At 55.6% G+C, this 13,695-nt stretch overlaps 1 protein-coding gene and 3 long non-coding RNA genes across 6 annotated transcripts; 2 read left to right on the top strand and 2 right to left on the bottom strand.

Annotated features, from left to right (window-relative positions):
- The first annotated feature begins 392 nt into the window (after positions 1–392).
- LOC139040165 (uncharacterized) lies at positions 393–5,739 on the top strand. Of its 2 annotated transcripts, none has more exons than XR_011494155.1 (4): positions 393–533; positions 620–674; positions 3,515–3,639; positions 5,601–5,739. It is a non-coding gene; the product is annotated as an uncharacterized lncRNA (long non-coding RNA). The 2 variants fall into 2 exon arrangements; XR_011494154.1 differs by lacking the exon at positions 5,601–5,739 and adding an exon at positions 3,973–4,462.
- LOC123276860 (uncharacterized) lies at positions 5,723–7,442 on the bottom strand. The gene is made up of 3 exons (XR_006513445.2): positions 7,295–7,442; positions 6,786–7,202; positions 5,723–5,943 (listed from the first exon to the last, which is right to left on the bottom strand). It is a non-coding gene; the product is annotated as an uncharacterized lncRNA (long non-coding RNA).
- LOC123276859 (uncharacterized) lies at positions 6,629–7,791 on the top strand. Its single transcript, XR_006513443.2, has 4 exons — positions 6,629–6,763; positions 7,046–7,140; positions 7,367–7,487; positions 7,571–7,791. It is a non-coding gene; the product is annotated as an uncharacterized lncRNA (long non-coding RNA).
- Positions 7,724–10,962, bottom strand: ABHD11 (abhydrolase domain containing 11). 2 transcript variants are annotated; one of them, XM_044747168.2, is made up of 7 exons: positions 10,800–10,962; positions 10,039–10,300; positions 9,742–9,877; positions 8,890–9,063; positions 8,551–8,721; positions 8,260–8,441; positions 7,724–8,022 (listed from the first exon to the last, which is right to left on the bottom strand). In XM_044747168.2, exons 2-7 carry the CDS (start codon positions 10,155–10,157, stop codon positions 7,890–7,892), a joined length of 915 nt encoding a protein of 304 aa, XP_044603103.2. In that variant the 5' UTR covers positions 10,158–10,300; positions 10,800–10,962; the 3' UTR covers positions 7,724–7,889. The 2 variants fall into 2 exon arrangements, with proteins under 2 accessions (XP_044603103.2, XP_044603102.2); XM_044747167.2 differs by lacking the exon at positions 10,800–10,962 and having other exon boundaries at positions 7,724–7,976; positions 10,039–10,344.
- Positions 10,963–13,695: the final 2,733 nt, after the last annotated feature.

The following is a 13,695-nucleotide window of genomic DNA, read 5'->3' on the forward strand; positions in this document are numbered from 1 at the left end:
TCGAGCAGAGGAAGGACCTGATTCATCTTGGGCTTTCACAGGACTGCTCTGACTGTGGGAAGCGATTGCAATAATGCAGGTGGCTGGGACAAAGGTGGTGGCGGCGGTGGTGGTGAGAAGTGGCCATATTCTGGATACATTTTAAAGGTGGAGCCAGCTGAGAGAAAGACAGGGCTCAAGGATGAGTGGAGTCTGGGTTTTGACTTGGACACCCGGAAGGACAGGGCTGCCGTTTGCAAAGGTGGGGGCTGACTGGAGGAGGAGCAGCTTGGGGGCGGGGTAAATCAGCATTTCAGGTTTGGGCCTATTAAATTTGAGTTGCTCGTCAGACATCCCAGTGGGAGGGCAAGTAGGCCATTGCCTCTATGAGTCTGGAATTCTTGGGAGAGGTCCAGCCAGAAGCAGCCAGCATAGGCGGTTCTTAAAGCTGCCTCTGTCACAGCATGGAGGACAGCTGGACGCTGGACGGCCACTGTGGTGTCCCGAGAAACTGTGACTGAACAGAAGCAGGACCCGTCCGGCTGGAAAGAAGGGTCAGAGGCATTCAAGAGACTTATTTAATAATACTATACTTTATTTCAATTATGAAAAGAATATGTTTGTTGTAAAACCATGACAGATATTACAAACTAGAAGCAACAGGCCCTGGTGACTGACCATGTGCAGATAAGAGCGTAAGTGTCACCTGGAGGAGGAGCAGATCCCAAATGTGGGGGTGGGCAGGGGAGGAGTTCAGACCTGGACGGGTAGCATTTAAGGGGCCTGCCCCCACATCCAGGGGAGACGTGCAGATGGTCAACGAGCAGTTAACGTGGCTGCCTGGCTGGAAGGAGTAGTCTGGCTTGGGCTGGAGATGAAAGTTGTGGGCCACGGTGCAGGGAGTGAGTGCATGTGTGTCTGTGTGTGTGTTTCTATGGAAGAAGAAACAAGGGCTGAAGATAGAACTGGAATGTTCCCTGACAGGTGAGGGACAGGCAGAGATGGAGGAGGCAGAAACATGGTGGGGGCTAAAATAGAAACTGCTGCACAGGGGCCGGCTCCGTGGCTGAGTGGTTAAGTTCGCGTGCTCCACTGTGGCGGCCCAGGGTTCGGATCCTGGGCACGGACATGGCACCGCTCGTCAGGCCACGTTGAGGTGGCGTCCCACATCCCACAACTAGAAGGACACGCAACTAAGATATACAACTGTGTACAGGGGGGGTTTGGGGAGATAAAGCAGAAAAAAAAAAAAAAGGTTGGCAACAGTTGTTAGCCCAGGTGCCAATCCTTAAAAAAAAAAAGAGAAACTGCTGCACAAGATACCATGGGTCCCCAGGGCAGCCTACTCCCTGGGATCAGGACCACTCGCAGAGGCAGGGCATTTGAATTGGGGCTTAAAGGATGAGTAGGAGGTGGCCAGGTGGAGAGTTGGGGAAAGGCATTCTGGACCAGGGGTGTGAACAGGGACAGGGATAGAGAGAGAGCAGGGCTTCCTCCCCGGGGGAACCAGGCAGTCCCCATAACAGAAGTCACTCCCACCACATTCTTTACTGTGGATTATTGATGGACATTCAGTCCAGACCAATGCTCTGTAAAGCCCTGTCCCCACTCTAGTCACAGGGGCATCTCTAAGCCCCAATATTGGCATTCTGCACCCCTGCACACTTGTTCAGGGCCGTGAGATTTCCCTATTGCCCTGGGGGCAATCCTGATACCCTAATATGGCTTTCCATGTCCTCTGTGGTCTGGCCCTGCCTCACCTCTTGGAGGCCGCAACCCTCCCAATAACGCCCACTCCACACCCTCCTCTTCTCCCCCAGTTCCCTCTTCCTCCTGTGCACCTGGACATCGTGTCCCTGACTACCTAGTTTTGGGCTCCTTCTGTGTGGCCCCACAAAGACTTGTATTTATCCCAATTGTAGCACTTATTGTCCTGTGTGGACACAGTCTGTGTGAGGCATCTTTCCCCCAATTGGATGGGCACATCTCAAGGGAAGGAACAGGGTCATGTTCTTGCTGATTTCCCAAGGCTGGCACAGAAAGTGTGTTTGTGGAGTGAGCGATAAACACGTGCAGGCATGACTGAGCAGTGTCCTATACAGGGGACTGAGGGAAAGGCTGGGCATCTGGGGCTCCCACAGCCCCTGGGTGCGGTCTGGGGTTTCCATCCCACAGGCGGGCGGGTCGGGGTGGGGGGGGGGGCGCCTCTTGCCCAGAGGCCTGGTATTGGGAACTGCTGCCACCTGCTGGGCAAGGCCGGTGTTGCCTCCAGGACGTCGTCACTGCTGAGCACCTGAGTGCCTAGGTTGGGAGGACAGTCACCACGTGTCCTCCAGCAGCCTCAGGCTGGTGGGGGAGACACCTTGACAGTGACAAGAGAATGATGGGGAAGTGGAGGGGCTGTAGAGCTCTGGAGGAGGAAGAGGAGGCAGCTGTGTGAGATTCAGGAACAGAGCTGTCCTGGGGGCAGAGTTGTGGGGGTGCAGAGCAGGAAGGGCAGCTGACCCAGGCTCCGTGGCTGGGGGGGAGAGTGTGTGTGTGTGTGTGTGCGAAGTTCTGTTGTTGTTTCTTGGGTCTGGCAGGCTTATTCTTTCTCCACTCCTGGGAGGTCTGACCCGGCCCACTATTGTACAAAGTGAGGGGCCTCGCCTCGTTTCACCCTATCAAGGAGGCCCTGCATTAGTTCCACTTCATAGATGGGGACGATGAGGCTTAGGGAGATAAACACACACCAGGTCAGGAGGGTTGGGTGACACGGTTTGTAAGCCCCCAGCCCTGCAGATCCCAGCTGTTTTGCCCACAAAGCCCAGCCCGCCATCCTGCTGGCAGCTCCTTCCCTCTCTTGGCGCCCCCCCACCCCAACCTGTAACTATCTTCCAGCTCCGCCCTGAGGTGAGGGCTCGGCCAGCCCAGGCAGTGGGGAGGAGGGAGATGTGGGCAGCTGAGGAATGAGTCTGACTGCTCGGCGTGCGATGTCTGAGGCACAGCCTTGTGATGGAATTCGCTATATGCCTGAATATAAGCTTATTTCCTCCCTTCCCCAGTGAGAAGATTAAAAGAAAATAAATTTGGCCCCAAATTCTAATTTAAACTTTTAGGGCTACACGTGAGGTTATCAACTCCCTACCTAGAACATTTAGTTAAAACACGTAGCATTTAAATATTTAAAATCACATTTTTGGAATAACTATTTCAAAACAATTCTTTTCCACTCTCACGGCGTGTGAAAGTGTATTCCAACCCTTCACTTGCATTTCTGCCTCTCATTGTCACGTGTCATCCCTAGCACCTCCTGTGAGCCCCCTAATGCAGTTTTCTCGAATACGTCATCTTCACTTGTGCTTAGAAATACAAAACTTTTTGAATCCACGAATGACGCTGTTGCTGGAAATATTATTCCAAGTCATGAGAACGGTTATTTTTCATCTAAGTGGTAGGTTAGTATGTGATCTCCTTAGGGTAGCAGAGAATTATATAAAATAGCAATGCCCTGGTCCTTCCTCCTTCTCCTTCCCCGCTTTCTCTTCTTCCACAGCACCTCCTACCATCTGGCCTCCCTCCCTTCCCTGGAGGGTGAGCTCCGTGAGGTCAGAGCATTTCGTCCGTCTTCCTGTTAATGTCCCTCACCTGGAAACATGCCTGGAACACAGCAGGTGCCCAGTAAGTATCTGTGGAACGAATGAATGAATGTGACGCTCTTAGGAATGTTCGACAGCCCAGCGGCAGGCAGGGCCATGCACGAGGATGGCGCTGGAGTTGGGTGGGAGGGCAGCCCTGCAGGAGCCAAGCCCACACAATGGGGGCATCTATGTCAGGGAGAGCCCAGAGGTTTTGGGGGGACTAGCTACATACAGGGAGACTGAACAAATTATGAAATATATTGACGACATTGGGGAGGGGGGTAAAATATGGAATGGAGGAAGGCTAGGATGAACCCTGTGCCATTGGACTGGAATTCAGGATTAAATATAAACTTTTTTCAATATGTATAAGTTCTATTAGAACCAGAACCAACAGGATAAACATTGAGAAAAACATGTATTATGAGGCATTGACTCATGTGATTATGGAGGCTGAGAAGTCCCACAGTCTGCTGTCTGCAAGCTGGAGATTTAGAAAGCCACGGTGTAGTCCAGTCTGAGTCCGAAGGCATGAGAACCAGGAGCACCGATGGTGCAAGTCCCAGGTGGAGGGCAGAAGACCGATATCCCAGCTCAAGCTGTCTGGAAGAGAATTCAACCTTCCTCTGCCTTTTTGTTCTATTTGGGCCCTTAACAGATTGGAGGATGCCCACCCACATCAGGGAGGGCCATCTGCTTTACTCAGGTCACCAAGTCAAATGCTACTCTCTTCCAGAAACACCCTCACAGACACACTCAGAAATGTTTAACCACCTATCTTGGCACCCTGTGACCCAGTCAAGTTGACAAGTAAAATTAACCACCACACAGAAAAAGAAATAAACATAGATGTAAATGTGTTTACGTATGTGTAAAAATGTGTGTCTGCTGAGCGGGCCTGGGCATACAGATTACTCTAATTGCAATGAGCACAGCTGACACCCAGATCTTTGTTTCTAAATACCATTCTCCACCAAAAAGAACCAGATATTCTTGCAGAAATGGCTAATTCCAGGGCTGGGGCAGGGAAAAACAAGACGACCCTGGAATATCTTGTGGAGCTAGAAGGAAAGGAAGTGTTGAAAGAGTGATGGCACATATCAACACAAGAGGTCAGCAAGGGGCACCCAGTGACCAAACCTGGGACAGTGGGAGCATCGAAATAAATGATAGGAATGGGTTATGATCCATTGAATGAAACAGGAAACCACAAGTCCATCTGATATAAATAAATGGAGATGAAGAGAAAGTTCTTTACAATAGAATGCCATATAATAAATGTAAAAGGAATGCTGAAATTAGAAAATCGCCATTTGTCTGGGGACAGCCCCGAGGTACGGTGGTTAAGTTCGCAGGCTCTGCTTTGGTGTCCAGGGTTTCACCGGTTTGGATCCTGGGCACAGACATGGCACTGCTCGTCAGGCCATGCTGAGGCGGTGTCCCACATGCCACAACTAGGACCCACAACTAAAAAAAACCCTGCAACTGTGTACTGGGGGTATTTGGGGAGAAAAAGCAAAAAAAGAAAAAAAAGAAAAAAGAAAACAAAATCACCATTTGTGAACCATTGTAGTAATAATTAATTTGGGCAAGAAAACATCAACAGATGATGAAACCTAGGGGTGAAAGTCGGATGAAGGAAAGGATGTTTCATAGCTTCAAAGTACCTCCCTTCCCCAATACTTATTAATCATGATCAAGTGATCAACATTAATACCACTGGTCATGGTTCCAAATGATACTGGATACAAGAACACAGCCCCATTTCTGTGATATTTCTGCCCAAAATGTCTAATAGAGGTCTAATCATGAGGAAAGATTAGACAAACCCCAACTGAAGGACAGTCTACAAAATAACTTCCCTGTAGTCTTCAAAAATGTCAAGGTCATGAATTCAAAGTAAGGCTGCAAATTGTTCCAGATTGAGGGAGACCAGAGAGATGTGACAACTGGGTACAATGCTTGGTAGCATATTAGATTTTTTTTCTTTTACCCTAAAAGGACACTGAAGAGCAATTTGAAGTTGTTTCCAAATGAAAAGTTAAAATAAACGAAATGCCTCGCTGCTTCCGGCTGACTCCCACCAGCCTGCAGGACGCATTCTGGACAAGCTCCTGCGGAACTCCTGGGACTGTCTGGGCACGGGGGGCCTCCTTTGTGCCCCCACTGCCCCAGGCCTCTGACTCTCTTTTCTGACTGTATCTGTGCTTTATCTCTTCTTGCCCTGGAGGTCCCTTAGACCAGGGGTCCTGCCTGGATCGCGCAGAGCAATCTCTGGAAACACAGTGAATCTCCTCCACAACAGCAGTGTCTTTGGGGGCACAGCTCAACCCCACCTCTTCACCTAGGGTTCAACCAAACAAACGGTGGAGTCTGGCTGTTGTAGGCACACCTGGCTGGGTGGGACCCACAACAACCAGGAGTCAGGTCTGCAGGGGGTTTCCTGGGGGGTCTTGGAGAAAGTATTTACTGTTTAGGGCTGACCTGAGGACCTGATCCTCGAGAAGTAACCTTGCTAAAGAGGCCTCTCAATGGAGGAAATTCCCTCTTACATCTTAGATGTCAGTGGTGTGCTCAACAGTCACCATAAGGGAGGTGTGGGATACCCAGACCCATGCCCCCACCCCCAGAGCACAGTGGACCCATCCATGCTCAAGGATCAGAACGTTGGGAATGTTGGAGGAATAATGAGCCATATTGCTAGGGAGGATGGACATTCAAGATGTCAGGAAGAATTTGCCAGGAATGATGAAACTTTTTTCCTTTAGTTTTCTGCTGAACTAAGGTTGTAGTTATATGTGTGGGTGATGCCATTCAGGGTTCCAAGATGCCAGCTCTTCAGGATGGGGGTCTGGGACACCTGTGTCCCAGCATGGGAACAGTCCTGGCTCTTTTCGTCCTTTCTCATCTCCTGATGTGGGTAGAGCGCCCCCTTGGGGTGAGGGATGTATGTGACTGGACAGGAAGGGGCTGAGGAGCTCCGGGTCTGGCCAGAGCTCCAGGATCCAGAAGAGAAGGCAGGGGCCTGGCTGGCCTGCTGGGGGCGGGGCCTGACCGGGAGTGCCTTACCCGGAAGGGAGGGCAAAGGGCCCTGTCCTCTGTCTGCCACACCCCGCTGACAAGAGTCCCAGTCACCAGGCCAACCTGTCTGGGGCCGTCGAGAGGTAAGTGTCCTTCTGAACCCACCTTGTCTCTTTCCTGGGGATCAGGTGAGAACTCCTTTCCCCGCTGGGGGGGTCCAAACACCTCCCCCTCGGCATGGCAGTCCAGTCTGGAAGTCTGCTCTACTTCCGAGGTCCACGAGACTGGGGCACTGGGGGGAGGGTGCAGAACGTCCCAGACCCCCCCCCACTCCTGACATCAGCATCAGGACCAAGGCCAGGGTGGAAGGTCCCAGGGTGGGGCCTCATCCCAGATCACGGCTCCCTCCTCTGTCACCCAACCAGACCCCAGAATCCCAGGCGGCTGGAGCACTGGGGGACACCCAGACAGAGCCCTCGCTGGACCAAGTCCTCCAGGAGCGGGATGAAGCCATTGCCAAGTGAGAGGCAGCTGCCTGCAGGGGTGGGAGAGCAGTGGGCGGCTCACCCTCAGGGCTCAGTCCTGCGAGAGGAGGGGAGGGGGGACGTCAGGTATTCCAGGAGAAAAGCCACATCAACACCTACCCTGTCACAAGGTAAAGGCTGTGGCCATACTTGCTCAGCCCCAGGGCCCAGAACCAGATCGGCAGGGCCTGAGCCTCAGGCTGCTCTCCCTGTCGTCTGCAGGAAGCGGGCAGTGGAGGCTGAGCTGGACACATGCAGAGCTAAGTTGCAAGCTGTGGAGGCCCAGCTGCTGGAGGTCCTGGAGGAGAAACTGAGACTGAGGCAGGAGGTGGAGGCCTGGGAGGTAGGGTGGGAAGGCTGGCCGGGCCTGGGAGGCAGGGGGAGAAGGGCACCGAGTGGGCCCTGAATCAGCTCTCCTGCCCTCAGGAGGACATGCAGCAGCTGGTGAGGCAGCGGGTCGAGAGTCAGCTGCAGAGAGAGTCCAGGGGCACTCTGGGAGACCCCGTGGACCCCGGAACTGCCAGGGCCCCGCGGGTCCGATTCCCCCTGGGTCGGTGGGGACGATGGCGGTGAGCGAGCTCAGCCCAGGACCTTGGGAACAGTGTCTTTATTCATTAAAGCTTGAGGTCTGACCCTCTGTACCCTCATGCCCTCAGTGCCCGCCTGAGTTCTTCCGTGCAGAAATGTGGAGCACACGACAGGGCCTTGAAGCCTGGGGTTCTGTGTCCCCTTTGGCCAGCAACTCTTAGGCCAGGAAGCCTCGAATGGCAGCCAGGAAGTCCTGCGGGCGGTCGGCGTGGATCCAGTGGCCAGCATTAGGCACGGTCTGCATCTGGGCCCGAGGGAAGAGCCGCCTAATCTCAGGGTGGTGGCTGGGACTGTCCACCGAAGAAAACGTCGCCCAGAAGGGGTGAAAAAGGGAAGATGGGGAGAGAAAGAGAGGAGGCAGAGCAGGGAGAGATGGAGAGTCACATGACCCCACCTGCCCAGTGCTGCTTCTGGCTCTCAGGCGCCCCCTGCCCACGCCCAAGTCCTCCTGGAGGCAGGCTCCCCAGGCGGAGGGGCTGGGGACTGAGAAGTAAGGCATGGCCCTCCCGCCACCCAGTCTGGCTTACGGCACATATTGAGAGTTTCCACCGAGGAGGAAGAGGGTTGGCCCAGGGTAGGATTCTTGTCGTGGTGGGAAGGCCATGATCTTGTCCACATGCTGGGCCAAGGCATCCAAGTTCACCCTCCACACGAAGCGCCCGTCTACCTCCACCAGGTTGGTGAGCAGGAATTGCCGCACAGCCATGTCCTGTGGAGGGTCTGGCAGTTGGGAGGTGCTCCTTGTGAGGCCTGGGGCTGCCACTCTTCCCTTAACGGGTCCCGGCTCACAACACTATCCAAGGGTTTGGGTGCATCACCTGGACGACAGGGCTGAGCTGCTCATCGGCCAGTTTGCGGGCACAGGAGCGGGACACCTTGTCGGGGATACTGATGGCCCTCATGGCTGCCATGTAGGTTGGGAAGTCTGAGCTAGATGTGGTCTCCACGGGGCTGATGTCCACAGCAATCAGGCGTTCCACTAGCTCTGGCTGCGGGAGAGAACTGGACTGGGGACCAGCCTTAGGGCAGGTACAACGGGTCTCAGGCATAGTTCCCGGATCCTGAACTTGGCCATTCAAGGCTTGGGTCCCAGGTTGACTGCTGGGCACTCAGGCTCTACAGTGGATGGGAGGATGCCCCAGAGAGGGACAGCTCACCCTCTGTAGTGCCAGCAGCATAGCTGTCTTGCCTCCCATGCTGTGGCCAATGAGGACACAGGGCACTAGGTCCAGCTGGGGCAGGAGGTCCTGCAGGTCCTGGCTCATGGCCTCGTAGGTCACGTCTGGGCTGTGGGGGCTGTCACCATGGTTACGAGCATCCACTGTCAGCACCTGGGAAGTGGGGTGAGAAGGAGGCAGCGCTGGCATCCATATTTGGGGCACAGACAGTCAAAGGCCTGGGAGACTTGCAGGTTGAAGGGTGGAGAACCTGGGGAGAGATCCTGAAGTGGAAGAAGGGCCCAGAGGGTGAGAGGGCCTTGTTCCCAGGCCTAGGAAGCCCAGATGAAGAACCTGGAGCCACTCTGCCAAAGAGGAGAAGAACCAAAGAGTGTGACATCTTTTCTGAAGGTCTGGCCTGGCTGGGTGGCAACCCCACAAAGAAGAGACGCCAAGAATTACAAGGGTTGGAGCACAGAAGGATGGGCTGCTGTAAGAGGTATACACCCCCTGCCGTCCCTGGTGAACAAGTAGCTGCGAGCCCCTTAGCAGGGAGGGTGTTGTTGCTTAGGCATTGGACAGCTGAGCCTAGCCCAGAGTGGACCCCACAGATGGAAATCTACAACACGAACGAAGGACTGGATGAATGCAAGCACGAGGGAATGAATGGGGTCCATCTAGGGCCTGGGTCTGCCCTGCAGCCCATATCCTCAGATGGCCAACCTGTCCTTTCATGTCTGCCCAGAGAGACACGCCACTCCTCAGCTGGAGCTCAGCAGCGAGGGCAGAGAAACTGGCCCCGCCCGCCCAGTCCCCGCCTCCCGCGGGACCCCACCTCTCCCGGAAGCTCACCCTCCGGCCTGTCTGCTGGGCCAGGGCCTTAGCGATAGAGTTGAAGTTGGTTTTGCAGCCGAAGAGTCCGTGCAGAAAGACGAGGGCCGGGCGGGCCACCTCCCCATCCAAAAGCTTGTAGGAAAGAGGCACCGACCTGTCGGGAGGAGCAAGGATGGGGGAAGGGTCTGAGCAGGCTGGGGAAGGGGTTTGGGGGAGGGGCCGGGGGGCGGGCCTAAGGGAGGGGGTGGGGCCGTCGGGGCCGGACTGGAGGGGGAGGAGCGAAGGACCGTCTCCCACCGGGTGCCCTTGACTGACCTCGGCTCGGCGCCGCCTCGGCCGCTGCTGCTGGGTGCGACGGGCCCCGTGGAGAAGCTGGGACTGCAGGGACGGAGGCCCCTACGGGGGAGCCCCCAGGCGCGGGCCCAGCGGAGCATGCTCCAGAACCGCCGGCCGAAGCGCACCTGGGCCGGCGCGCTCGTTCCTCCTCCCGCCTTCGCTCAGAGCCCCGCCCACTTCCGACTGGAGCTTTGTTCTCTCCGCCTCCTATCGCGGGATTCCCCTCCTTCGCTCACGTTTCCTTACGTAATCCCAGAGAAGAGTCTGTTTCCGTACCCCAGCTCCGCCCCTTACGTAATCCCCGCAGCCAACGCGCCGGCAGGCGGGAGCACCGCCCCTGGACACGCCCCTGGCGGTGCCACCCAATCACCTGTCCCCGCCCCCGCGGAGCTCCGCCCAGCCCTTCCCCGCGCAGCCTCCTCGCAGCTTGTCCGGGCCCTGCGGTCTGGGAATCCGGTCCCCGCCGCTCTGGATGTCCTGGGTTTGGGGCGTGAGGTCTGGGCTGCCGCGAGGCAGGTCCATGGCAAGCCGAGAAGGCCCTGCCTTGGCCCATGCCCGGCCGCGCTCCTGTCCTGCTCCTCTGCCCTCACGCACCACCCTGGGTGCGTGCCATACTTTCCGTGCCGCGGGCGGGCGCTGGCGAGAGGCGTCAGGAGTGGCTCTCGTCGTCAGGGCGCCAGCTTGGAGGCGCCGTGCTCCACAGCCCGGGGCCCAGGCAGGCCGGTGGGAGTACCTCTTACCCATCTTGAAGTCGTCGACTCTAGAAAGAGCTAGGAGGGGCTCTAGAGGTCGTCTGCAACTACTCTCCACTCGCGTCCTGTATAGAGGGGGAAACTGAAGCCAATGACTTGTACAGGAGGCAGAAGCAGAACCTCTGTCTGGTTTGTCATTCCTGATGTGGTCAAGGGGGGAGGCCAGGTATTTGTCCTAGAGAGGGCGTTGATTGCGCTGAGCTGAAATACCTCAGATATGCTCCCGTCACCCACCCCCACCCCCACCCCCATTTACCAGCAGAGAAATAAACAATCCTCCCACCCATAGAACTCAGCACAGTCTGCAGGGAAATCGCCTCCCTCAGGAGCCCTGACCTGTTGCCATCTTTATCTTTTCTCCCCAGTCTAGAGTAGTGGTGGCCGCAGTGGCATTAGCTCAGGTCTCAGCTGGCTTCCACTGCAGTACATCCTTCAGCAGCTGCAAGAGTACCTGCTCTTGCTGCAGCATACTTCTGCTCAGAGACCTTCAGGGACTCCCCATCTGTAAAGTTGAGAGTTGAAACTTCACAGCATCCCAAGCTTCTCCCAGTCTGATCCTACCTGCCTTCCTACCTATGCTCCACATTCTTTTACTCCCCAACCGGGCACCCCAAGGATGACACTGTGCACCTCCCTTTAGATCTTTACCCCACAACTCCCCCTGCTGGGACGTTGTGTCTGCCCCTCAGATAGCCAGCTGTCCAAGTCCTATACATCTTTTAAGGTCCCGGACAACTGCCACCTCCTCAAGCCTTCCCAGATTTCCCTAGTTGAAACGAATCTCATCCACCCCATGTCCTCAAAGCATTTGTCAGAGTCTACTGTACAGTGTTATGGAACCGGCCTTCTCTGTGTCCACCATGGGCTGGGGGCTCCTGCAGGACTGGAGTCGTTTGGTTTATCTGTTGCAAAGTGCAATAGTAATTTTATTGAATGGTCCGGGAGAGATTCAGGGCATGAGCTGAGGCTCAGGTGAAGGTTCAGCTGGTGGCTGGGTCAGTGCCCCCTCCAGGAGATGACCCCTGGGCTAGCCAGGGTTACCCCGGCCTCTCCCCAACCTCTTTAGGGCAGGCCTGATGGAGTAAGGACCAGTAGGATGCATCCTAACTCTAGCTGGTAAATGCCTTACCTAATAAATGGCCCCCGTCTTGAGTCAGCCTGGGGACTGGCAGGTGTTTTCTTCTAATGAGAGGAGGGCTTTGAGGTCACTGGGGACTCTAAACACACCAGGTGCTGTGATCATTTCTTGCCAGCATAGTCATTAGGGGAATGATGAGGGCATCTGAGCCCCAGATGGGGAGTGGTCCCAGGCCTGGGAGGGGTCCTTGGAGGAGATGATGAAGCAGGGTGTTTTTCTAGAGTTTGAGACTGAAAGGGAAGGGAAGTGACATAATGTTGGTGATTCAGAAGGGTGGTATTTCAAAGGTGGTTTCCAACTGTCCTCCACCCCCATCCCAGCCTAGTCTGGCCCAGGACCCTTGACCATCTGCTGGGAGCCAGAGCCCTGGGTCTAGGGGCAGAAAGGGCCTTGAGACATCCCTGAGTCCTGGGCCCCAGCCCTGTCACATGGCTGGTTAGGGCCTCGCTGGCAAGCAGAAAAACCAGTCGGCTTGAGGTTTCCACTTGAACACTCCAAAGAAAGCAAAGGGGCCAGGAGACGGGTTGTTGCTGCCTGGGAAGGACTCGGGAAATGGTGTGTTGGGGAGGGGTCAACCTGGGGCTGCCCACCCCTCCCCAACATGTTAGGACCCGGCCAGTGGACTTGCTGTCACTCATGGGGGATGTGAAGCTGCTGGAGGAGTGGTCTCCTGGAGCCCCTGGTAGGCTGAGGTGATGGGGGAGAAACGGGGTGCAAACGGAGTACGCGCTACGTCCTTGAGGAGGTCACATCTACACTTGCACGTCCGTGTTCCCAGCAGTCCCGACCTCCCTGTGAGTGGGAGGGTGTCATCCTCATTTTACTGGGGAGAAAATGGGGACGCGGGAGGCAAAGTAGGTCAGCCCCAAATCACTCAGCCCGTGCACAGCCCAGTCCGACTCCTTCCTGGCCACTGTGACTCCTAGAGCAGTGCTCCGTGTGTTTCGTCCCACCCAAGGGGAGCGGCCCGAGGCGGCAGGGACACTGCGGCCAGCCCGGGTGGCTGTGGCATGGAATGGGTTAAGGCTGGGAGGCGGCGGGTGTCCCATAACTGCACCTGGCCCAGTATCGGTCACGTGGCCAGGGTTTCACCTGCCCCGCTGAGCAGGGACAATCAGGCTGCTTGTTCCGCTGTTGGTCGCCATGGTGACAGGAGGGCGCCTGGGGAGGTCATGGGGCAAATTCCTGCCGGCTGGCCGGGTGGGGCAGGGGTGTCAATAGTGCTGAGGCGGATCCAGCTCCCGGAAGACCCTTGGAGGTTTAGGGGAGCCCCTGTGTGACTCCCACCAGCCTCTTCCCCTCCCATCTCCCTAACGCCCAGCCCCGCTTCTCTTCTCAGATTTTGAACCTGAGTTTATTAAGCTGCCAGGACTTTCATATACATTATCTTGTTTAATCCCACAGCAGCCTGTCCCACGTGGGAATGGTAATCCCATTGCCTCCCCAGACTCCCTGAGTACTTTGAGAACATTCGATTTTTCCTTCAATGATCAACAGATACTTTTGGGAGCCTCTACTGTGTGCCTTTCTAGACATAGCCATGAACAAAACAATAAACTTGTGAACCATACAACAGTGGATTATATTTATTTTTTTCAGAGCAGCTGGGGAGGCCTCTGGGGACCATTGATAGAAGGCGGGTCTGCATGCTGATCCCCTAGCTCTGGTGTAAAGAACACCTCTGGGGGCCCCACCCGCACCTCCTGCCTCCGAGCTTCCCCACAGGCCCACGGGTTCTCCATCTCC

Source organism: Equus asinus, chromosome 14 (assembly GCF_041296235.1).
Source record: "Equus asinus isolate D_3611 breed Donkey chromosome 14, EquAss-T2T_v2, whole genome shotgun sequence".
NCBI classification, from domain to species: Eukaryota; Metazoa; Chordata; class Mammalia; order Perissodactyla; family Equidae; genus Equus; species Equus asinus.